The 25,802-nt window shown below is 39.3% G+C and overlaps 1 protein-coding gene across 1 annotated transcript in view; it reads right to left on the bottom strand.

Annotated features, from left to right (window-relative positions):
• CNTNAP1 (contactin associated protein 1) overlaps nucleotides 1-25,802 on the bottom strand; it is a 44,936-nt gene that overhangs the window by 5,788 nt on the left and 13,346 nt on the right. The window contains exons 4-19 of the mRNA XM_026679815.2: nucleotides 21,681-21,828; nucleotides 20,846-21,049; nucleotides 18,375-18,559; nucleotides 18,007-18,150; nucleotides 16,178-16,451; nucleotides 10,352-10,501; nucleotides 9,401-9,572; nucleotides 8,726-8,832; nucleotides 8,523-8,642; nucleotides 8,007-8,210; nucleotides 6,361-6,517; nucleotides 6,127-6,254; nucleotides 4,055-4,222; nucleotides 3,431-3,649; nucleotides 516-755; nucleotides 30-266 (exon numbers count right to left, since the gene is read on the bottom strand). Of these exons, the coding sequence (XP_026535600.1) occupies nucleotides 30-266; nucleotides 516-755; nucleotides 3,431-3,649; nucleotides 4,055-4,222; nucleotides 6,127-6,254; nucleotides 6,361-6,517; nucleotides 8,007-8,210; nucleotides 8,523-8,642; nucleotides 8,726-8,832; nucleotides 9,401-9,572; nucleotides 10,352-10,501; nucleotides 16,178-16,451; nucleotides 18,007-18,150; nucleotides 18,375-18,559; nucleotides 20,846-21,049; nucleotides 21,681-21,828 (2,857 nt within the window). The remainder of the gene's footprint in view (nucleotides 1-29; nucleotides 267-515; nucleotides 756-3,430; nucleotides 3,650-4,054; nucleotides 4,223-6,126; nucleotides 6,255-6,360; nucleotides 6,518-8,006; nucleotides 8,211-8,522; nucleotides 8,643-8,725; nucleotides 8,833-9,400; nucleotides 9,573-10,351; nucleotides 10,502-16,177; nucleotides 16,452-18,006; nucleotides 18,151-18,374; nucleotides 18,560-20,845; nucleotides 21,050-21,680; nucleotides 21,829-25,802) is intronic.

The raw sequence follows: 25,802 nt of genomic DNA, 5'->3' as shown, positions 1-25,802 counted from the left end.
TGCCTGGAAGCTATGCAAGTCATGCTTACCATCCTCACGGATCAAAATGGCCATGAAGTCATGGACAAAGGTGCTGACATAGAGAAGGACTGCGGGGGCTGAAGTGGTGCGGAAGCTGAGTCCCACTTCCTCCCCTGTCACATTGTAGCCAGGGAGTGGCTGAAGTGGTTGTTGGAGTATGTTGGCAAATTCCTGTACCACAGACAATGGTGTTGTTAGGATATTATAGCGCACCCACATGCCTTGTTCAAAGTAGGCACCAATTTCTGCCAAGAAACAACAAAATAAGACAACAGTTAAGGGAAGACAAAATCCAAGCCAGGAAAAAAAACTGCTTTCTTTCCACCTCCCTTGTTACTCAAGCTCTTTTGCAAGCCTTCCCTTTCTTTCTGGCCTTGGTGGCTCTTGGGTTACTTTCCTGCTAGCATAGCCAAGTATATCCAAAAAACATCAAGGTGAAGAAGGCTGCTGAAGCAAATTATGCCAGCCCTCCTGCCCTTAGTCCCAGATCTCACCATGATTGCAGAAAGGCCCTTCAAATGCAGAGACTGTGCAGTTGCATGTGTAGTGGCTGTAGTGCTCCCAGCAGGTGCCATGATTCTGGCATGGTATCAAGGGGTTTCGACAATGTCCAGTGCAGTTTACCAGAACCCCTTCTGTTTCATTGGCTTTCCCCTCCAAGTTTAGGGTCACCCCATTCATGTGCAAACCTCGCAAACACCCCAAGAATGGATGCAAGTTGTATTCGGCAGATCCTACAGAAGGAGAAATAAATGGCTGTATTTAGAAACAGAAGTCTAGCTAGCTTAATCAACCCTATCTTGCTGTGCAAACTGTTGCAATAGGTTTCAACCAAATATTTTTGAAAAATCATTGGGGTGGATCCTGGAAGTTTCAAAAAGGCCTGTCTTCTTCTGTATAATCCAGTAGCTCTTCAGACTTCATACACTATTGAAGAACATGTTTTGTATTTCTCCTTACCTACTGTCATCAAATATATTGGGCGATTCCAATTCTAAGAACAATGATAGGGTTTGCTTTTAAAATGTTCCACCTTTCCCAAATTAAGAAAATGCTTCTGTCCAAAATCCTGTTAAGCATATATTATTTAGTTGATAAAAGGTGGATCTGGACCCACGGGAAGGGATTTTATGTCTTATTTACAGAAATGATTTCTAATTCACTGTTGGCAAGCAGAACAAAATGAATCAACTCTTGCCCTAAATATACTGTTGAAACAGATACACCCAGGACTAATTAGATTTGTAAAAAAGAAAAATCTACACTGTTCACGCAATAAAAGGAAATTCCAAGATTCAAAATTCTACATCTTGCTTTGCATCAGGTTCTGCATGTGCATCTCTGAATATTATTGGCTCTGCTCTCCACAAAGCCTAAAAGTTCCTATCACCACCATAAGTAAAACTGAGGTAAATTAATGTTTCCATTATGTTTAATGGGAAACAGAGAAAAACTTCTCTTTTTAAATAAGTTATATAACAGGCCTAAGCCATTATATACCTAGATGCTAATTATTCTCTGCAAAGAAAACCCATGTGCTTTAGTTTAGTTCAAATATATTTTGTTTGCTAGGCGCTGGAATATCTTTTCTATTTTGTGGACAATTGATGGTATGATTGTACAATAATTGTGTTCAGTTTTATATTGCTTTCAGAAAATATAGCCATTTTGGTCCAACTAGAAACTTGGCATACCTATTTTGCTCACTGTTTTGGTACCGTGATCTATTTGGGGGAGTGTGGAACACTTAATTATCTACATGCTGTCTAGTCTGCTTTTAGTTCCTCATAATCCATAGCCTTGGTTCTTCTGCCCTCTACTGCTTTACTGTGAGCTAGTTCTTTCAGTCTTTTTGGTTAGACACCCAAAGATTGTGTATTTTATTTATTTAATCAATTAGTTAAAATATTTGTATGATCGCCTGCTTTAAAACACAACATTGGGTGGTTCACAACAACAAAACCCCAGATCTATTTAAAAAAACATAAAATGATAAATTGTAAAACAAAAACCTGGTCCTTCAGTCATTCCCTTGGGATATCTTAACAACCTATCCACTCTATTCCAGTGCCTGGATAAAAAGTCAGGTCCTGATAGTATTACAGAACAGTTGTCACCAACTGGTGGGCTGTGGCCCACTGATGGTCCATGAGAAAATTTTGGTGGTCCGCAGAGAAATATCACTCCCAGAGCATCCCCCAAAGCAATTAACCCAGGCTGCGCGAGAACGCCACCCACATGGCCAGCCTGTGGGAATACAAAGCTTGAGTCGGAACAACATGAGATAGTGAGGGGAGCGGGGAAAGGGCGGAGGGGGGAAACTTGCCTGTCCACCGGGCTGCTTCTTTCCGCTTCTTTCTTCTTCTAAGCAGGCTAGGAATGTGGCTGCCTTGGAGGGTGTATCTGTCTGTCTGTGTGTGTGTGTTTGTGTGTGTGTGAGAGAGAGACAGAGAGAGAGCTCTGTGTTAGATCAGATCTCTCTCTCCCCCTCCCCCTGAGAACAGAGCTCAAAAGTAGGAATGTGGCTGCCTTGGAGGGGGTGGGATGTGTGAGGGATCTGTGTGTGTGTGAGGGGTGGCTAGATCAGATCTCTCTCTCTCTCTCTCTCCCTCCCTCCTTCCCACCAACGTCAGCAAGCCACCGTCAGTCAAAATTCATATTAGTGGTCCCCAGGATTTAAAATTATGAGTTTGGTGGTCCCCTGAGCTCCAAAAGGTTGGTGACCCCTGTTCCAGAAGACTAAAGGAAGTGGGTCTTCCTGTCACCTATGGCAGGATGTTCCATAAAGAAGGGGCAGCAACAAAAAGGCAGCTCTCGAGGTGCCACTACAATGGGATGGGCCTAACCCCTGGGCCGCAGCCTGTTCAGTACTGAGTTGCAGAAGCGATAGGTGAATGTGCTTGTGCTCTATTTGTGTGAGCACACACACCTGCTGTTTGTGCGGAACTATTGTCTTCCACCGCCACCAATCCACAAAGCTGGAAAGGTTGGGACCACTGCACTAGATGGAAAAATGGATAGGCCTACCTATTCATTCTAGTGAGGGGGGGCAAATATTCATACAGAGAGGCAAATAACCTGATTCTATGCCATGTACAGCTTTAAAGGTGATAGCCGGCTATTTGAATTGCATCCAAAAGAAAAGCTGAGAGCTGGTGCAGCTTATCCAAGAGAGCTGTACATTCAAATTATTTGCTCCATCACAGATTTATATAATTACATATAATTCATTTACTGAGTAATAGATACTGTCCCTTCAGAAACTGGACTCACAATCTGAAATTTGATGTTCTATTAATCAAAAAGTCCTTTTTCAATTTATTATTTTGATTAACTTTCATAATTATTTCACAGGGATGCTTTAAAAATTTTCCCTCACATACATATGCACGTGAACATTCTTACTCACCCACATAGAGCGGTTTAGTGAGGTTCAGATGGATAAAACTCTGGGGCGGAGCTGCTCGCATCACCCAAGGAAACCAGTCAACTTGTAGCCGAGCAACTTTAACATTGATCTCTGCTTTCACTTCATGCCACTCGTTATCATTGAATGGCATCTCTGAGTGCACTGTTAAATTCTCATCCCCATTTCCAATGTTATAAGCAAAGACCAAGTCTTGAGAAGCTATGAAGAAGTGAGAGAATTAAAGAGTTACAGAAATAAAATTGAATTGAATTGTCCCGATATCCTAATCTCTCCCACTGCATAACACATCACTAAGAACATTACAGAGAATCTCCTATTTCAACAATTTACCTTATTATCAGTGTCATTAATCCTCATTTAGGCAAAAAACAACTACAGACAGCTTTATCAACTTTTATGTTAAAAGCAAGTTGGAGAAGGCTTGTTCTTTGATTTCCTGCCAGCCCACATGCCAATGATTAGCAACACTATTATAAATATGCCAGCAAGACTCTTGGGAGTAGCAGTCTCAATGATTTAGTCAATTAAGTCCATGGACTAATAAAAGATGCTATATTATGTTAAAAGAAAAATGTATGCCCCTTTGGAGCCTAAATTCCATACTGTTGAGCTCCATGCGGATAAAGTTCATCGGGCCCACATTCTCTAGGAAAGTGCCTGTTGGTGCAGAAGTCTTGAAGAAGAAACTGATATCCAGGCTGAAATTGACCTTGAAGGTAGGAAAAAGCAAAGCTGCTCCCCTGATGAAGGTTACTGTATTCCAGGAGTTGCCTGCAAATCATAAAAAAGTATAATGAGAAAATGTTTGTTTTATTGTATTTTAGACTCAGTTGACAATTTAGTTAAGGCATGTATGTATAAAAATTAAATGGATGCTCAGCTCACTTTATGTGGCTGTGTGACTCCAGTTGGCTTACAAGATAAAAGCCTAATACAAAATAAAAAAGTAATACCTCCCCATCTTCCTTCATAATTACAATCAGATGAGTTTTATGATGTGCTCCATCCTACTTTGAGGTCCCCAGGTCTGTTAGTAAAACCAGAGTTTCAGGGCCTTGCAAAAGAGTTTCAAAGTGGACACCAATTTTTTTTCTCCGCAGGGATAATGTTCCACAAGGAAGGAGCAACTACGGGGAAGGTTCTTTTTGATCCTACTACATGGACCTCCTTAGGAGAGGGGACCCATAATACTCCTTTCCTCCCCACTCTGGTGGATTGGGTAGATGTGGCTGGGAAAAGAAAACCTTTAAATAATTTGTTCCCAAGGCATTTAGGACTTTGAAATGGACCCAGAAGCAAACTGGCAGACAATGCAGCTCCTGCAGGAGAGATGACACATGTGCACATTTAGGCCTACATAAAACCATGCAGGCCACTGCATTTTTAACCAATTGAAGCTTCTGGGCAGTCCCATATACAGCATGTTGCAATAGTCAAGAAGGGAACATGGGTGACTATGAGCAGAGATGAAGCAGAAACATATTTGCGTGTGTGTGTGTGTGTGTGTGTGTGTGTGTGTGTGTGTGTGTGATTTCAGCAAGGGATTCGACAAAGTAGACCACAACCTACTTCTTAGTAAGCTAGAAAAAGGTGGAATAGATAGCACCACCACTAGATGGACTTGCAACTGGCTGGCAAACCGTACTCAACGAGTAGTCCTTAATGGGTCTAATCTACATGGAGAGAAGTAAGCAATGGGGTGCCACAAGGTTCCGTCTTAGGTCCAGTACTCTTCAATATCTTCATTAATGACTTAGATGAGGGAATAGAAGGGGAACTTACCAAATTTGCAGATGATACTAAGCTGGCAGGAATAGCTAACACCCAAGAAGATAGGCTCAAGATCCAGATGGATCTTGACAGACCAGAATACTGGGCCATATCTAACAAAATGAAATTCAATGTAGAGAAAAGTAAAGTCCTACACTTAGGCAAGAAAAACCAAAAGTACACATATAGACTGGGTGAAATCAGGCTCAATAGCAGTAACTGTGAGAGGGATCTTGGAGTCTTAGTGGACAACCAGCTAAATATGAGCCAGCAGTGTGCAGCAGCAGCCAAAAAAGCCAATGCAATCCTAAGTTGCATTAACAGAGGGATACAATCAAGATCAAGGGAAGTACTAATACCACTCTATAAAGCCTTAGTAAGACGACACCTAGAGTACTGCATCCAGTTTTGTTCACCTCATTATAAAAAAGATGTTGAGACTCTAGAAAAAGTACAGAGAAGAGCAACCAGGATGATTAAGGGACTGGAGGCTAAAACATACAATGAACAGTTGCAGACTCCTCCCAAGAGTCCCTACGTGGCCTATTTTGGATGCAGGTAAGTGCAGGGCATGCACAGAAGCGCACGGAGAACAAAAGTTTGGGAAGGCCAGAATTGGGCTCATTTCCAGCTTCAAGAGAGCCTCCAGAGCCTGGGGAGGCCCTTTTCGCCCTCTCGGACGCTCGAGGGAAGCTTCTGGAGGCCGAGGAAGGCAAATTCCCCCCTGCCATGGTGCAGGAGGCCAACTTGGCCACGCCCATCATGGCCATGCTCACCCAGCAATCAGGCTAAAATTTTTGAAGCCCACCACTGATACAACCCATAAACCTGAGGACTCCTGTCCCAGTCTGAGAGATCCACAGAAAAAGACCATTACATCAACTCCCACTCTGTCCACTACTCACGGTCTCCATAGCAACGCAATGGACCCACATAGAACTGAGCCTCTGATCCAGTACGGTTTGTATCGCTCACTACAACTTGCGTGACTGGAAGATGGTCAACAAAATTCAGCAGCCCTTTATCTGCTCGCCTGGAGTAGGCAATGATAAACAGACTCTCATCATTTATTAGAAATACTCAGTTCACAATGTATCATCACCCAGAACCCTTTGAGAGAGGATGGAACCAAATCTCACCACATCAAGTGTTCAGCATCACAGTTGCAATAGAAAAGGGGATTGGCACAACTCTTCTCCATGCCACATGCACAGCGCCCCAGGCCTGGAGGAGAGCCTCCCCAGTAATAATGACGTTCTTCATTTCGTCCCATCCAGAAACTTAGAGGCATCCCAGCTAAGAGAAAATAAGGTAGAATTCAAATTGGATAGAAAAGTCCCCTGCTGATTTAGACCAAAAGCTGCACCTAAATTCTACAGAAGTCATCAAGTTGTTTTTAAGATGATCACAACTTAGTTGTGAAAAAAACATGTTATCTCCTTCATTTGGTAAATCGCATGATTCACATTGCTTTTCTCAATACCACAATTGATTTCATTGCACATTTATTATGTTCCCTAACTCAGGGGTCCCCAACCGCCGGTCCGCGGACCGTACCGGTCAGCGGAACAAGTCTTACCGGGCGCTGGTTGCTGGGCGCCGCCATCTTTTTTGGTAAAAAGTGCTTCCGGTGAGCTTTTCCGGGTAGTAAGCTCACCGAAGCACTTTTTCATCAAAAAGATGGCGGCATGCTTCGATGAGCTTTTCCGGGTAGAAAGCCATTTCTACCGAAAAGCTCACGGGCGCTGCGCCGCCATCTTTTTGACGAAAAAGTGCTTCGGTGAGGTCACCGGAAGCACTTTTTCGTCAAAAAGATGGCGGCGCCCAGTTGATGCGGTACCGGGCGCGGCGCCCAGCTGATGCCGGTACCGGGCCGCGGCGTCAAAAAGGTTGGGGATCACTGCCCTAACTCATCTTTTTCCCCTAAATTATAAAATTCCAACACTTAGCCCTCGCTGTTCAGCTGTGATGGGAACTCTCACTCCTGAAATTCCTAGTACATCTAGAGGGTGGAAAGGTGGGAAGGTTTTTTAGTAGAGAAAGATCCAGCTTCTTAATGAGTTTTTTCAATGACTTTCAGCTTTAGTCATTTGTGTTTACAGCAGGGCAAACAGAAAGGGCATTAAAGCACATTTTTAGCTGATTAAAAGTAGATGAAACATTAATATACCCATTATTTTGTTTCAATCCCATTCTTAGTAATTCCTAGTATGGAATATATTTCATTTTTTTTCTCCTTTTCATACTGTGCTTATTATCAGAATTCCAAGTTCTCTTTCCAGTTGTATCCTTTCTTACCTCACACTGCCAAATTTTGTGACTTACACTGCCTATTTGAGAGATATATAAATATCCCTTGAATGGCTCCTCAACTTTCTCTCAGCTGAAAAGCAAAGTAAGTTGTCCAAAATAAACAGCTATAATAACTTCTCAATATATATTCTTAGCGCCAACAGGAGGTAATATTATGCAAATCAGGGTTGGAGTCTTTGGTGCTCCCTTATTTTGCTTGTTTGCTTGTAGATGTCTGCTTGTTACCAATTAGGTAACATCATCAGTGCTACCGAGTGTTAGGTTTGCTCACTAGCGAGCTTCTTAGCTCCCTAGTGAGCAAGAGAGCAAACTCCACACTCACTAGAACTGAGTAATGAAATGCCAGGAAACAAAGAGCCAAGTTCTTGGCTCGAGGGCAGCAAGGAATCCAAATATATTCCAAGCTCTTGGCTCAAAATATGTGTGCAAATCCATACCATCCATAGAATGAAAGAAGGTCATACATACTCACTCTGGGTGTTGAGTAGGCGAGAGAAGTAACAGTGGAATTCTATTTGCTGCTCACAGTACTCGGAGGCATTTGCCAGGGCTGATACTTCCCCCCAGGATGCATTCCAGTAGTCAACTGTGCCCAGGAAAGGCCTTTCTGGGCTATAGCCTGATACTTTTGTGAGCCAATGACGATTGTGACGAACAATGGTCCATGCACGGTCCTCTGGAAAGTACAAGTGGACAGGCAACAGTTCAAATTGAAGATCACCTCTATCTAGCTGAAAAATTTCCAACAGAAATTTCCCAGACAGAATGGGCATTACTGAAAAATCTGGGAGTTGATGTCCACACATCTAGATTGCCTGAAAATTGGGCACCTACAAGATACAACTGCCTTTTCTCCTCTTTCATGTTTCTGAATAACTTCCCAAATTTAATTAGAGCCAATTTCCAAATCTCTAGGAGAGAAGTTCCTAGAGCATTTCAATGTCCCTGACATAAGGGGAAAGGCTGAATTCCCATCCATTACCCGTACCTCTCATGTCACAATATACAGTAAAAGGTTTGAGAGGTCCGCTGCCATCTGGATCAATGGTGTAGTTCCCAGACACTTTCCCCCTGATTCGATAAGCTTCACAGCTTTCCTTGTAAACAGCTAAAAGAGAAAGAAGGAAGTGAAAAAGCTATCCATGTTCAGAAGCCCTTTCAATCCTCCCTCACTCGCCCCTTCAGGCTCACGAGTATGGCAGGTCTCCCCCATGTATCCCGTCAAGTCACAGAGACAAGTGAAGTCATCCCAGGATTGGATGCATCGACTGCCATGTTCACACATGTTGGGGGTACACCTGGGACAAAAAAAAAAAAGCAAGTTACCACTGGAACTCTTCTACCAGCACAGATCTACGTTTTTGAGAAATGTGGGTACTTTTTTCCTGATCCATGTGCAAGACACTTCTTCAAAAATTTTCAAATGTTATAAAATGTTCAGCTATCTGTGTTGCAAAGTTAAAATTGCTCCTATCAACACCAAACACCAAAGGCGGGAAGCTCCATGGAGCATCTAAGTACTACATAAAGAAATTCTTTAGGATTTCTGCAAAACTAATGCTTATTTGTCTCTTACCTTTATTTTACCTAACTCACAGCAGCTTAGAGCAGCTAATTTTATTTATATATTTTTGTCATTATTACATCTACATGCTCCTGACATCCTGGGCTATGCAGACATTGGCAAGATTAAAACTTGCTTAGATTCAGCTACCTCCTTTTGACACATGAAGTGGACAGAAAGATTGTTCAGCTAACAATGACCTACATAAGATCACCAGACTAATGCTACAAATGGATCTCTCAGTTGCACCATCATTTAAGACCCAATTATGCCCACCCAGACTTTACTTCTCACAGATATACCTGTCGGTGATGCCACACACATTGAAGTACACCTCAAAGTATTTGCCGAGCCGATGCTGACGAACCATGTCCAATTCTATCGGCTGGCGATCCACACTGACCATCTGCATGCAGCCATGAAAAGCTGTCTGATTGGACAGGCAGCCAGTTCGTAGTGCTGGCCTGGGGCACCCTATAGAACATCAACACAGCCATACACACAAAAGAAAGAAATACAAAGATTATATTTACCTCAGTGGATTAGGTCCATATTAATTTGTATTTAACAAATAATGGGTCCCAGGGGACACTGATTACTATGGTCCTCTAATCCCAAATCCAGACAATAAAACCAAAAAATGTTTTATGGAAGTAAAATGTCATAATTTTCAATTAATCATTAGGGTTGTTTAGTGCAATTTTGTCTTGAATGCAAAAGGGTGCTTTAGAGATATGGGAGTGCAAATATACGACTGCCTATTTGCAACTCTTTAAAGAGATGTGTTTTTTCCTAGGAACAAACAACAGGATCATTTATCCTTCTCTGTTCATAATCCTGTTTTCCATTACCCTGAAATTGTTTAAATACTGTACCTTCAGGCTTAACCATCCAGTAATTCCAATTTACAGCTTTAAATTAAAATCAAATAAAGTACTGATTCTGAAAATCCAAATGCTAAATTGTGCAAAATTGACATGCACATAGTGTGGTTGCTCTGTATATCTGGAAAGCTGTGCATCCCAAGCTTTGCAGATGCTTTATTATTTCTTTTAATGCTTATTTTTGAAATCACTATACCTACAAAACTCACTCCTAAACAGAGAGAAGCTACTAAAAACTATAACACATCTTAAACTAGTCTTCCCCATTTTAATGTTCAGCAGCTGTGTTAGATTTCAGGTCTCACAGTCAAATAAGGTCAGCTATGGAAGTTCATCTGAGCTTTTTTCCCAGAACAGTTTACTATGTACCTCCAAAAAAGTACTGGCTCCCAGTACGCAACTGGATGTCTCGGTCAACACGGAAACTGGCATCATTCTGATCATCAATAGTGATAACAGCTGAGGATTCTCGTACTATCAAGGACACTGAGTGCCAGAAACCATCATTAAGACGATATCCTAAGAATGACAGAATACAAGAAATAAAGCACAAGTGATAGGATTATGAGTAAACTGGCCAGACCTTACAAATTCAACCCCATCCCTACTGAAGCCATTGACGTTAAGATCCATTAAGCTTGCCCCACATAAAAACCTGATTTAGATAACAGATAACAGATAATCAGAGTTAGAAAGGACCTTGTAGGTCCCGACCAAGTGGGAGACCTTACACCATTTCTGACAGATGACAGTCCAATCTCTTCTTGAAAGTCTCAAGTGATGGCGCTCCCACAACTTCCGAGGGCAAGTTGTTCCATTGGTTGATTGTTCTCACTGTCAGAAAGTTTCTCCTTATTTCCGGGTTAAATCTCTCTTTATTCAGTTTCCATTCATTATTCCTTGTCTGGCCTACAGGCACTTTAGAAAAAGCTTGACCCCTTCCTCTCTGTGGCAGCCCCTCAGATATTGGAAGACCGCTATCATGTCTCCCCTGGTCCTTCTCTTTACCAGACTAGCCAAGCCTGCAACTGTTCATTGTATGTTTTAGCCTCCAGTCCCCTAATCATCCTGGTTGCTCTTCTCTGTACTCTTTCTAGAGTTTCAATATCTTTTTTATAATGTGGTGAACAAAACTGGATGCAGTACTCTAGGTGTCGTCTTACTAAGGCTTTATAGAGTGGTATTAGTACTTCCCTTGATCTTGATTGTATCCCTCTGTTAATACAATTTAGGCTGCTGCAGCACACTGCTGGCTCATATTTAGCTGGTTGTCCACTAAGACTTCAAGATCCCTCTCACAGTTACTGCTATTGAGCCTGGTTTCACCCAGGCTATATGTGTACTTTTGGTTTTTCTTGCCTAAGTGTAGGACTTTACTTTTCTCTACATTGAATTTCATTTTTTTTAGATATGGCCCAGTGTTCTAGTGTTTGCTAGCCATTTTGGTTTCTGTCTATTATAAGAAATATATATTTTAAAGATTAGCTACAATGCACTATCCCCACTGTATATATAAGCCATCGTTTTACACTTTCGCTTCATAAGAACTGCAAAGATTATAAGCAGTTTTGCATGCCTTGAATAGTATCCAAGAGCTGTTTGCCTAATGAGCTTAATCAAAGAGAGCTAATATCCCACTTAAATATCCTAACCCAGTCAATAACTGGGATGAAAGGGATGCATCTTGGATCCAATCAAAGACTGAACTGCCATCTGTCAGAAATGGTGTAGGGTCTCCTGCTGGGAGGGGTGATTAGACTAGATGACCTACAAGGTTCCTTCCAACTCTGTTAATCTGTCTAACTGTCTGCCTAAGTGGTGAAATTAATACTACAAGCCATTTATAATTTTAAATACCTGAGTTTCTTTGAGAATGTCATCTCAACACTCATTTTATATTACACTTCCCGTGGTCACACAGGCTAAATAGAAATGGGGTGGAAAAAAGTAAGTAAGACTCCTCAACTCAATCTGCTAGCATAACATCCAATAGATGCCACAGATTTTTATCCACATACACACACGTGTGTGTATAAAGTTGAAGAAAAATTTAAAAGAATAGAAACAAAACTCTATTTGAAAGAGAAAAGTAAGGAAAGTAAGGAAAAGAAATAAGTGAAAAAAGTGCAAAGAAATAAATAGAAAAGAGGAGGGAAAGGGGAGGAGAGGAGAGAAAGAAAACAGTTTCTGGTCTTCTTAACAGCAGTTACAAGTGCATTTATATTTTACCATTTTTCTCTAAAGTTACAACATAATTTCTATCTTTCCAAAGCCTATCCTTTCTAATCATTAAAGCCATAAATATGAGTTCAATTTTTTTTCAGTCAAAAATCCAAAAGGGGTTTCTAGTCATTACTAAATATAGTTATTGGCTTGAAATTACTACTAAATGTAATTAGGTTCTGTCTTAAGCTTAGTACTCTTCAACATTTTCATCAATGATTCAAAGTAGGAAATAGAAGGAGAATTCATCAAATTTGTAGATGATATCAAGCTGGGGCGAATAGCCCACGTTTTAGAAGATAAGCTCAAGATCCAAAAGGATCTTGACAGATTTAAACACTGGACTCTAATCAAAAAAATATAATTCACTGTGAGAAAAATAAGGTTTTACACTTAAGCAAGAAAACCAAATGCAAAGGTACAGAATACGTGGTACTTGTTAACAGCAGTAACTGTGAGAGAGATCTAGCAATCCTGGTGGATAACCACTTAAATATGAGCCAGCAATGTGCAGCAACTGCCCCCCAAAAACCCAATCCAGTCCTAAGCTGCATTAACAAAGGGACAGAATCAAGATCACATGAAATGGTAGTACCACTTTATACAGCTTTTGAAAGATCACCCTTGGAATACTATCTCCTGTTTTGGCACCATGATACAAAAAAGATGTTGAGACTCTAGAAAGAGTACAGAGAAAAGCAGCAAAGGTTATTAAGGGCCTGGAGACTAAAATATATTATGAGCAGTTGCAGAAATTAAGCATGTTTAGTCTAATAAACAGAAAGGTTGGAGGGTGACATAATAGTAGTCTTCCAATATTTGAGGGGCTGTCACAGAGAAGAGAAGATCAACTTATTTTCCAAAGCACATGAGAGCAGGATAAGAAGTAACAGATGGAAATTTATGAAGCAGAGATCCAACCTAGAACCAAGGAGAACTTCTCTGGCAATAAGTATAATAAACAAGAGAAATGGCTTGACCTCAAAAGTTGTGGGTGCTCCATTACTGGAGGTTTTTTAAAAAAAGACTGGGCAGCCATTTGTCTGAAATAATGTGGGGTCTCCTGTTTGAGTAGGAAATTGGAATAGAAGAATCCAGGGTTCCTTCCAATTCTTTTATTCTTTATGGTGAATTCTAATCAAACAAGTCAATTGTATAATCTTTGCTAATTCTGTCCTCTACACCAGCTATTTCTCTCTTGTGGGTATTTCAGAATCTTTTCATTTTTGTACATATAATAATCTTGCAGTAATTATCTTATAAAGCAAAGATTTTGAAGCTTTTTTTTTCAAAGTGGAAAAAATATTAGGAAATGGCAGGCTCCGAGCCACTTTGCACTATACTGGTATAAGTAATTTGTGGTATTATGTGAACCAGGTCAATATATCAGAGGGAGAATGGGTGCTATCTCTCTCTCTCTCTCTCTCTCTCTCTCTCTCTCTCTCTGTGTGTGTGTGTGTGTGTGTGTGTGTGTACATATACACACAAAATCAATTCAAAATCTAATTGGAGAAATCTGCTTTCTAATTCCTAATTCAAGCAGCATTAATTTAAAAATATGCCCATAACTGAACTTGTTTTCTAATTTATTAGGACATACAGCAGATTAAAAATTGTAATTGTTCCTAGAGAAATTATATTAATCATTTTGTAGCTTTTTGTGCCGCAGCTCTGTAGAGACCACAACTTCCTGAATTTCCAGTCTGCACAGCCATTTTAAGAGTGCTCTAGAAATAAGGAGAAATGTTGAGAAAATGGTTGTCTAAAATATATTGACCTTTCTTTGCCATATAACTTCATTTCCATTGCACACAGCAATAAGAAAAGCCCAGTTTGGAATGGCTCAAAGCTAGATTGTGAAACTTAAAATAAAAGCAGAAGGCAGGGACATATCACACTCAATTTATTTGCAAAAAAACTAGAGGATATATTAATAAAATCCTCAGGATATCAATCTGACTTGAAAGATACTTTTTGTAATCTTTTCCAGTTTTTCCCTTAAAATTACAAATGGCAGAAACCTAAGACCCGATCAGAATTAAATGCTAATATCAGTCATAAACCTGGTAAGCAATTACAAAATTGCCCATAATTTCTTGACAACAAAATTGCCCATAATTTTTTGACAACCAAAAGAGTCAATACAGGATGTTGAGCTATTAATTGTAAAGTTGTCACATTTTGTTGGTTTCAAAATCTGGGCAAGGCACATTACCCAATAGAGTCAAGTGATTTATTTTCATATTATGTTTATATAGAGAGACAGCAGAATCTCCCTTGCAGTGATTCACACCACTGATTCATCAAGCCAAACACTGAGGTTGGATTTAGATATCATTCTACGCTATAAAATTTTACACCGATTTTGAGTTTTGGGTCCTAATGGAAAGGATGAGCCCATTTCTTATTTGCATTAAAGAAGATGATTGTTAGTATTGCTTTAGGTTAGTTGTGCAGCTATTATTTGTGTTGTGTATATTTTTGTGGGTTATTTTATTCTGGTTTTAATTATTAGTTCCCCGGATCATGTATCTGAAATTAGTAACCAGATAAATAAATAACCAAATAAATAAATAATGCACCTGCACAAAGAAAGTATTCATTGTACAATCCATCTATGATCCAGTTGTACGTTTTAGTCAATGTTTCATATTATTTGCTAATATTGGCTAAATCCCTTAATCCAAGTTAAATGGAAATATTAGGAGATTAAAATAAACAGAGATTTGTTTTTGTTTTTTTGAAGCTTGTCATGAAGCTAATCTTGGATCTGTATTTATTATTTGTATTTTTTTTTCTGGAGACATTACGGCTCACTTCCCATCATTCACCGCACTATAATTGTTCTGGAATGAAAATGTTAATAATTGGTAAATAAAAATTTGACCATATTGTCACTGAATCTCTATTTGGAAGATATAGTCTAGAAATTGTTATATTTTCCCTAAGGAGATGCAGCAGACCAAGTTCCATTCTTAAATTGGTATTTTCATACTAGAAATTGACCTGCTGGAAGTTAGCCAAAGTTTGAGTGGCACAAATAAGCAACCTGCACTGTTCATCCTGACCTAAATCTACATGGAAAGCACCACCAAAACTGCTTGAGAATGTCTTATTATTGCAGGAGCAGATAATTAACTTTTTAAGAAACTTAACATTATTTATACATACCCATCTTTTAATGTTCTGCTTTTAAATTTTATCCACAATGAAGTAGCTTTTATTTCAAGATAACTACTCAACACCCAGACCTCAAAAGATCCCTCCCCATTCTAACTGATTCCATCATCAGGCATCTCCCCCTCACTCACACACTCACAATAACTCTTTATTCATTACAATTAACAACCAGAGGAAGCTTGTTTGTAGAATGTATCACATAAAGCACTGCTGGCAGCCATTATCTCTCCTCTTTCAAAGAACAGCCTGTCCAGCCACTAATATACAAATTAGTTGGGAAGCAGATATCTATTTGTGAGAAGATGAAATTAGCATGGGAATACCTGAGACCAGCCAGTATCTTTGGACAGGAGAAGAGGCAAGACTTCAGCATCCTTAACAGCCTCTGCTGAAAGTTAGCATGAATACCAAGAAGGCAAGATTATAACTAAAACTTTCCATGTTATTAGCCCTATACTTCCACCAAATCCAACTGTGAGGGTTAATTGGAGAATCTGCCCAACCAAGAAAGATTATCTGCACCAAGGAGAGTTATAGTTTCTTATTGAACTGGAAAAGAAAAATATCTGCCTTAGATCCCTAATTTCTCCAGTCTTTGGGCAAGAAGTAAACAATCAAACAGGCTGTATTCCAGGTTGGCACCTAGAATCCAGCACCACCAACCTTCCTTTTCCCCTCTCCCACAGGGCACCTTTCCAACATTAGGAACATACTATATAACATGCTTTGCAGTCTTACCTTGGAGCCGTTTTACTAACTGAAACCCTGACTATTCTTTACTTTACTGCCTACCTGCTGCAAATTCCAGCTTCTTGGTTTTGGTTTGAGTTTTTGGCTGAGCAATTGTGACATTGACTTGTCCAGCACTCAGGACCATCTCAAGCCATCCTAGGTCATCAGCAAAGGATGTATACATAAGCAGCCCTACAACATCCCACGTGCGGAAACTGAAGCTGATTGCCAGCATATTGCGCCGAGGATATCCAGGGATCTGCAAGAAGTTGTTGACCCCAGCAAAGGTAAAGGGGAACAAGAGATTGTCCCGACAGAAATAGCCCACATGACCCTGCAACAAAGAGAGAAAGCACAGTGGTATTCGCAGAGGAAAGCAAAAGCAAAGGGAGAAGGCAAGTCCATTAAGGACTTTTGCTCCCATATCCATTTGTCTGATATATGATGACATAATCTGCTGCCTTGGCCACCAAAAAGATCTCTATTGGGCTCCTTCTTTCAGCTAGTTTTCCTAAAGGAGATTATACTGGAGTTTCCTTTCCAGGAACAGCTATGAAAAATCAATTCACTTACAATGAAATCAGAACAGAAAAACAGGTGGCAGGCAGCAGCAGGATCAATTACAGGACAAAAGTAACATCAGCTTATGCATAGACTCAGCAGAGATTAGCAACTACAGGCCAAGGGCTGCCTCCAATTACAATAGAGCCAGTTTTTAATCTTCATTGTTACTGACCAGCTTTTCCCAAACATATCTTCCAGATGTGTAGAGTTCAACTTTCCACAGTGGTTGAGGAAGTCTGAGAAATGAAGTCCAGTTAACTGCAGGATTTCTAAGTTAATAAGGCTGCCATAGATCCTAGACCAGGGGGTCTGCAACCTTAAACACTCAAAGAGCCATCTGGACCCATTCCCCACGGAAAACACCAGGAGCCACAAAACCTGGGTGGTATGGCCAACTTGATGTCACTCACTCCCAACCAGTCACATGACCCCCCCAGCCACACCCAGCCTCGCCCCTTGTCTCCCGGCCACTCACCTCAAAGGCCTCAATGTATCTATAGTTCTGTAAAAGTTTTGTTCAGCTCTCTTTCTCTCTCTATAGGTCTCCCTCCCTCCCTCCCTATCTCTCTCGTTCTCTCTCTCATCACTCTTTCTCTCCCTCCGTTTTTGTCTCGTTCTCTCGCTCATTCTCTCTCTCTCTCTCTATGTCTCCTTTTCTATGTCTCTCTATGTCTCTATGTCTCCCTTTCTATGTCTCTCTCTATGTCTCTCTCTCTCTCTCTCTGTCTGTCTCTGAGTCTTTCTCTATGTCTCTATGTGTGTGTCTCTTTATATGTCTCTCTCTTTCTCTCTCTGATTCTGATTCTGATTCTCCAGCACCTCATATCTAGCTGGCAGAAACTGCTGCTATTGCTAGGGGCAAGTGGGGCAGGGTAGCATTGTGGCTCCATGTCGTAATAGGCTCCAGGAGGAGGAGGGGACACCCCAATGTGAAGTGCACTAAGTTTAGTCATGCTGTGCAAGACATTGTGAAAGCAACAGGCAGGCCATGGAGGCAGCAACAGCTCCTAGCCCGAAGCAGCGGGAGGCGAGGGCTGCCTTGAGCGCAAATGTACCACGACGAAGGCAGAATGCTGTTGTTGTGCAAATGCAAGTACAGGGCTGCTTTGCTCCCACTCTGGAATATGGAGCGAATCTCCATTCCCCCACTGTCACCCTTATCTTATCAGGCCAGGTGAGGAGTGACTAAGAGGGGAAGGGAGGAGCCAGCCAGTAGTGGGATCAGCTGATAGGGAGCTGCAGCAGAGGGCCAAAAGAGCTGCATGCGGCTCCAGAGCCACAGGTTGCAGACCCTGGTCCTAGACCCAATCTATGTTAATTCTTACCTCAACCCGGATAGAGGGATGCCGGCGTCTTACTAAATTAGTAATATAAACCAGGTTGTAGGCAATGTTTTCCATACAGCCACGGAAGTTTGGCCTATAGACAAGTCGCTGTTTCTCATTGTTTCTCACTCCTCCAAAGAAGATCTGTAGAAAACAAGGACGACACAACTCAGCTGGGAGCCAATTAGGTCCTGATTTTTAATGGCTGCATATAGATCATGTGTCCATAATGAAAGACAGAGAATGTAGGGTTAAAGGTCATTAGAGTTCCCAGCAGATATCAAATTCCATGGAAAAGTAGAGAGGAACATTTCAGTTGCTTTCCAAATGAACATTATCACATTGCGAATTCTTCCAAAGCATATCACCTCTGTGTCTAGGTCAAGCTGATCAAATTCCCCATTGAGGCGGAATTGCAAAATCTCCCCATCCAGACTGAAGTTGACATATTTTCTATAGCGATCAAGGCGAAATTGGTGCCAATGTTGGTCATCCAAGAGACTCCCCAGCTTCATTGTTGTCTCCCCTCCACTCATATTTAATGAGCTGTTACCTGATGGTAGAAACCCATATAAAAAGCATTAGAAATAATGTCAACAAATACTAGATACCGTCTGCTTCATTATAAGGACATACTCAGATTAGATAATCATTTATTCTGATTAATTATTCTTACCATATAGGCTAACTACCAAATGTTGATTTGATTTTAATAATATTTTAAAATATTAAATTGATATAAGATCATACTTATATGGAGTACTAATTGAATGTTATTTTGAAATTTTTACATCAGTTTTACATAGCTTGTAAATCTTCTGCTGCTTTTTTTATTCCCTTATTTATTTTTTCTTTTGCTCGGTGGCATTTTCAAATAGCTGTGCAAACAAACCAAAAGAAAAAAAAATCCTGGGGCATTTCATTTCTAAGACTTTGCATTTCTGTCTAAAAAATTAATTAAACAAATCTAGCCTTCAGTGAAAGAGTATTTAGGGATAAGTGCATCATTTCACAACTTTAGGCAGTGCTAGCTAGCTTACTAAAAAAAAAAGGTATGTGCTAATTCAATGTCAATTTTCTTTAAATGGACTGCAAAATTTCAGCATTTTGCCCTGGTATGAAACAGGAGGTGTTTAGAGGAGACATAGTCAAGGTCATTATATCTATCTGCCTTTACTGTAATACCAAAAAGCACTCACATTTTTGCTGTCTGTATGCATAGCTTTGACTAATTAGAATGCTGTGAATGAGACTATCAATATTTCTGCTTGACTAATCTATCGATGTCCAAAAATTAAACAAGGTCTAAATGGCAGAATAAGAGAAAATAAATTTGCACGTGGAAATAGAAATATAGGTCAGTCCTCTGTTGGGAAATATAAACCAGGTGCTTATTGGTAACAATAAAAGAAAAAACCAAAGACCTGGCTATGTTTCAATATGCACTGGTTGAGGAAAAATCCATAGGTTCTAAAAGTTCTCAACACAATTTCCTTGTTCCTATTCCGGTAATACATCACTCCCATATTCCGTTCTTGCATATAATGACATTGGCACATGCTGGTTGTGGGGAGGCTTCCTTCCACTCCTTGATTAACACTTAATCTTATTTTCATCCTCTACACCCTGCCTTTTGGCCTTCCCCCAACACAACACCAACATTAAAAATTGTGGTTAATCATTTCTTTAAATAGGCTGTCACAATTAGATGGCTTGAACACACTGAGTTCATACTGCCTGATTCCAATGCTACAAAGAAGCAGGCAATAAGTTACATGTTGGCATGGAATATTATATTGTGTATACACCTTAACTTGAAGACCTCTGTTGGACCTAGTAGGTGCTTTATCCCCCTTAGGCAATAGCCTAAGACTAAGTAGCCAAAAAATGATTCACTTCTATTCCTTCATTCATGGTATGAATACATATTCAAAGGAGGTAAAGGGTTAAGTTAACCTGGCATCTTTTTCACTTAAGAAATAGCTAGCCTTTAGGGAATTCTCAAATGTCCTTTGGACCTTGGGATGAAACCAGTTATAAACTCTACACTTAGCTAAGCCCAAGTCAAACCTTTTGTATACCCTATTTCCTTTAAATACTACCAATAAAGTCATAGCCTGCCTTCTACTTATTTCGACTTTTAACTTTTGTTCTGAGTATTGATTTTAGTGAAATGACAAAGAGTGAAATGTACTTTGAGGTCTATCCAGCCTTTACTTTGAACCTTTACACTGAATCTCCTCAACATCTGTCTTTCAGGTGTATTGGTACTCCCCAAAATACCAAAAATTTTGATGAAACTGAAAATTCTGGAAGTCACAGTCCTGATACAGCTCCAGTATTCTTGGAGTGCATGAGACCAGAGAAAAATATATAAAAGTGTTTTAAGAAGAACAAAATTAGTCTTTAAAAGTATTAAAATCTTAATTTAGAAACTGACCTACTACAAAACAGAGAATTAGCAATAAATAAAATATAGTTGGGATGTAGCTGCATTTTCAAAGACAAGTGACATGGTATGGTGGGTGCACTCACTGGTTTTTAAGTCTACTTGACTGCAAACTGCAGCTGATGTAATAAAACAATGCACAGTTCCCATGACTTTACCCATCCCCCAAAAAATACCACAGAAATGTTGCTCCAAAACTCCTTATTGCTTGGGATAAAGATATACATCAAAATTCAGAAGTACATTAGCCTCAATTCAAACTTGAAAGAAAGGTGACTCCTTCTCTTCTGATCTGCTTATCAGTTGCATCAATATTTCTCCTCCTCCCCTGGCATATCAACAAAGAATCCTGGCATCTACCAAGCTCTTGCTTCTTCCTTCTGATCTCACCAAGACTTATGCTCAGAACCAGCTGAGCTTGCTGAAGTTCCACACTGATGTAATCTCCCTGAGATCCTGCCGCATACATTAAGATGCCCTCATGCTCCATTGTTTTGAAGTTGAACCCAATGATGTCTTCAGTGGAACGAACTTTTTTGCTGCGAAACTGGTAAGAAATGGCATCATCCCCATCAAAATATACGATTTCAGAATCTGCAGGAAAGAACAAATGTACAGTTATCCCAAGTCAAGTCCTTTCCCCAAGTGACCACCAGCTCACCATAATCAGCATAATCCCAAATGAGACCATTTAAATCTGGCCAATGCTAAGCTTGCATGTCTGAAACTTCTGAAGAAGCTGAGATCAAGGATCAAGTTTTCCCTGTTCTCCATAATGCAACACAATTTCCTCAGTCCCAATTTCCTCAGTCCCCTCTTACCTGGTCTTACTCTGACCAAAACACCCCACCTGGAAAAATACAATTTGAAAACAAGTTCTTTCCATCCTCTTTTTTCATCTCAGGGCTAAAGAAGAAAAATGGGAAAATAAATCTGGCAATTATAGTTCTGGCCCAAAAGAAAAAGCTGAAAAAGTCCCTTAATAATTTATCCACAGGTATTTTTGCATTTCTGCCATAAAAGACCAATCTGTTTCATGTATTATCTTACCTACTTTCCTTCTAAGTGATATAAGCAGAAATACAAGCACTTCAAATTCTACTTGCATCCCTCTCACTCCATTTTTTATGAAAAGGGGAGAGTAAGAATAAATTTTGCCTTACACCTTCCATTTTTTGTTTCTATTCTTCAGCTAAAAGACATTATTCTCAGCAGAATCACTTACCATAGTAGCATCCATAAAGGCCAACTCGCAAGCCAATAGTGCCCTGTGGGTTCCAAGCCACAGGAATGATCCGGAGATAGCGAGCCAAAATGGGGTGATGTAGGTCATGGCTGACCACGCCACTAGAATTTACATTGCCAAAAAATGTCTAGGTCAGAAAGAAAAAAAAGCAAAAGTTGGAAATGCTACTTGGGATGTAATTAAGAATGCTTGAATTTTTAATACTGCATAAGTAAGAAATCTTGGCTTTCACAAAGGAGGGTGGGTTGGGGAATCTGAGACCAACAAAAGATAAGAAACAACATATATAATTCACATTCAGACTCTATGATCCCACTTATAAAAGATATGTATAGTCAGTTGGGGAAGGACTTGTGCCAGCTCTTATAGCCAGACACACTTTAATACAATGAACCAGAAGAAATAAAATTCTCACTTTACGGTATCTCCTTATATAATTCATTCTCATCACAAAAGTCTTTCACAGGTTCTAAAATAAGTTTTCAATATGTATTAAATTTATTATAGCAAAGGAACTGAATGTGTTTTGGGTTGAATAACTTATTTTAATAGATATTGGGTAAAGTAAAAATAGTAAGAAAGCTCTATCTTTAATCATTGCCTCTTTCTTCTGAAAAAAATCAAACAGCAAAATTAATATTAATTATTTACTTTGAGTTCAAATGAAAGTTGACATTTTTAGAATTAACCCTCTCTATTACTCTCTTCACATACAAACCAACAAAAACTCTGTTTCAAATTGGGAAATATAACGATACATACATGCATACGTGTGTGTGTGTGTGTGTGTGTGTATACACACACAGACGAACACAATACAGAAGCCTGATGATGGCAGATGAGATTCTGCCGAAACGTTGCTACAACTTTAAAAGCACAACTATAATGACATGGGAAAATACCCGAACAAAGCTGAATACCATACATGTAAGTACCCACAAAAACTTAAGAAAACACACACACATATATATATATACACATACACACACACACACACACACACACACATATGAAATCTAAGAATGGAAGCAATTGCCTGTTATTAAAATTCTAAACTGTGCTCATATATAATATCATATAAGGATTTTTAAAACTATAGCTTCCTGAATCACCTATAATGGACTGACTCATAATTACATTAAATACATCATGTTAGGGATCTATGCAGTGTGAGGACTTGATTGCATAATCTTTAATTTGTAATTAGCCACCTCCCATTCTGAAGAAGACCAAAAGCAGTGGTGATGGGTAATTAATCTAACTGTACTCCTCTCCTTCTTTCCATTGTCCCTTCCCTATCATTGTTCTTCCTTACCCAGTTATCTATTAGAATATAGTTAATTTAATTGCTTTAATGATAAAATTAGTTCAATTTATCATTCCAATTTATGATAATTTCCTGATGTATTGTTCACTCATAAATAAGCATTTTAATGGCTTAGCACTATTCATTGTTTTGCAATCTTGGCAACTTTAAGGTATGAATGGATGGGGAATTCTGGTAGTTGAAATCCATCCACCTTAAAGTTGCCAATCTTGAGAAACATTGGCTTAGTATGATGCATCATTATGAAGTATTCAACAAACCATGATTCAAAATTCCAATCAAAATGATGAGATTGACTCTGTAAAAGCAGAAGTAAAACTTTCCATTACTTTTTCTTGCCTGCACAAAGTAATGCAGTGGGGAGCAGGTGAGTCTGAACCCACTGTAGATTGTTTCTGCTAAAACAGGAGAATCAAAGCCTTCTTTCCCACAAGAATATTTTTTTTCATCCTGGATTAAATACCCTGGGCAATTATTGGCAGAATGAAGTGGAACAAAATGCCCTTCTTTTCTTTCTTTTCCAAGTCTTGTATCAAATAAGAGTTTATCATGTTTCGCTGAATAAGTCAAGTTTGACTGGCTTCATATAACACCAAGCTATAAACCATGACTGAGAAACTTCAACTGCTGCTTCATACAAAATGCTAAGCTAATGTTAATTCATGCTTGGGATCCATATCTAAAATATCAGAGGAACCTAGATATGTTAATTGATGGGTCCATGGACATTTTTTCCCCCTGAGTTTTTCAGGAAGGTTGAGGAGTTCTTTTAAACACACACAAACAACTTCTAAGGAGATTCTCAGTCATCCAGGTCATAGTTGTCCCAAAGATGTTTTTTTTCAAGAGGCAACTGGTCTGTCTGTTTTTTTTGTTTGTTTTTTTTAAGACATTTCGCTTCTCATCCAAGAAGCTTCTTCAGCTTAGAAACTGAAGTTGCCTCTTGAAAAAGCACCTTTGGGACACAAACAAAAAATAATACAAACTGTGTTACTAATCACAACATGTGTCTGTTTACAACTTGAATCACAGTTTCTATATGTTTTCTATTTCAATGTGATTGGAAATTATATCATTATTTTGGGATAACTATAGTTAGAAAGCTCTTAGTCCACCCTTGTACTAAATAAAATAAACTGGATGACAGATTTGTGAATTTTGTAATGAAATCTGATCCTAACCAACGAAGAATTCTCTGTACATTTTGCCAGAAAGAACTAGAAAAATCAAAACAAAAAAGAGTTATCTAGGTTTCGTTATAGGGAAAGCAGACTATGATTACTTCACTTAGGCAAAAGCATGCCAATTTCTTGTTGCATCTTTATTTTATTTGTGTACCTTATTATTTCTCTTCTTTTCTTTTCTTTTTCTTTTTTTTCTTTCTTCCTTCCTTTTTCTTTTTTTCTTTCTTTCTCTCTTTCTTTCTCTCTTTTTCTTTCTTTCTTTCTTTCTTTCTTTCTTTCTTTCTTTCTTTCTTTCTTTCTTTCTTTCTTCTTTTCTTTCTCTTTTTATTATGCTTTCATTTGATTCCCAAGCAAGATCAGAAGCAACGGTAAGTCATTCTTAACAGTACATATTACAGTATTTTTCACTCTTATTTTGACATTGGATACAATCTGACATCTGTCAGTAGCATGCTCAGATGATCCCAAAAGGGATCCATCACTTATTGACAGCCCCATCCCCCAGGCCCTGAATACTGTTTTCCAGACTCAATCCACTTTGATAAGCATGAGAATGGTGGTTCTTTTTCCAAATTTGGACTTACTATTCCGTACATGCCTGATCTCTAAAGGAACCCCCAGCCCAGGGAGCTGTGGTCAGCCTAAATAGTAATTAATTATTGGTGGTAGCAGATAAGAGCCTCTGTGGCACAGTGGTTAGAATGCTGTACTGCAGGCCACTTCTGCTGATTAACAGCTTTTCAAATCCCACCAGGCTCAAGGTTGACTCAGACTTCCATCCTTCCGAGCTGGGTAAAATGAGGACCCAGATGGTTGGGGGCAATATGCTGACTTTGTAAAACCGCTTAGATAGGGCTGTAAAGCACTATAAAGCAGTATATAAGTGCTATTGCTAAGTGCTAAGGGAGAAAGGCTACACAGGAAGTGGGAGATAGAGGGACATCCCTATAGCCAATGCATGTGGTCCAGCTTGTTTTTGAATGTTTATTGGTTTACATCCTCGTAGAAATCACTTGTATAGAATCATTCTTCTGTATCCTCCAAATAAGTATAGGATCATATGCCAGCATTCTGCCTATAGCAAAAAAGGGTGCACCAACTGTTATTTATTTGGTTATTAAATTTGTTTGCCACTCATCTTGCTTCAAAGGGACTCTGGTTAGCTTACATTATTAAAAGCAAAAAAACCAGAAAAGATATTTCTAAAAATAATACAAATAGAATTATTTAATAATATTATTGTAAATAAACTACGTCCTTTTTTATTATTACTTTTATTAGATTTTTTTTCCACATAATAAAAATATTAAAATTAAAGAAAAATAAGTAAAACATATTTTCCCCGACCAAACTGGTCAGTTTTGCCTTTCTCATAAACTGCCAATTTTATAATCCTATCTTCCACTGTGGATATTTCATTATTCTTCCAGTAAAAAATTGCATTCTCATTGTTGAAATGACAATCTGAGGCCACCTTACAAAGAAAAGAAAACATGGTATCAGACATCTAGAGCAGAATTTATATCCCTTGTGAAACCTGAAGGTCTGCAGTTTTGAGATTTAGCAAGATAAACATTTTCCACTCCAAAG

Source organism: Notechis scutatus, chromosome Z, assembly GCF_049901735.1.
Source record: "Notechis scutatus isolate UNSWTSFEM ecotype Mainland chromosome Z, rNotScu1.2, whole genome shotgun sequence".
NCBI lineage: Eukaryota > Metazoa > Chordata > Lepidosauria > Squamata > Elapidae > Notechis > Notechis scutatus.
Note: the sequence above shows the minus strand (reverse complement) of the source record. Positions and strands in the feature narration are given on the sequence as shown.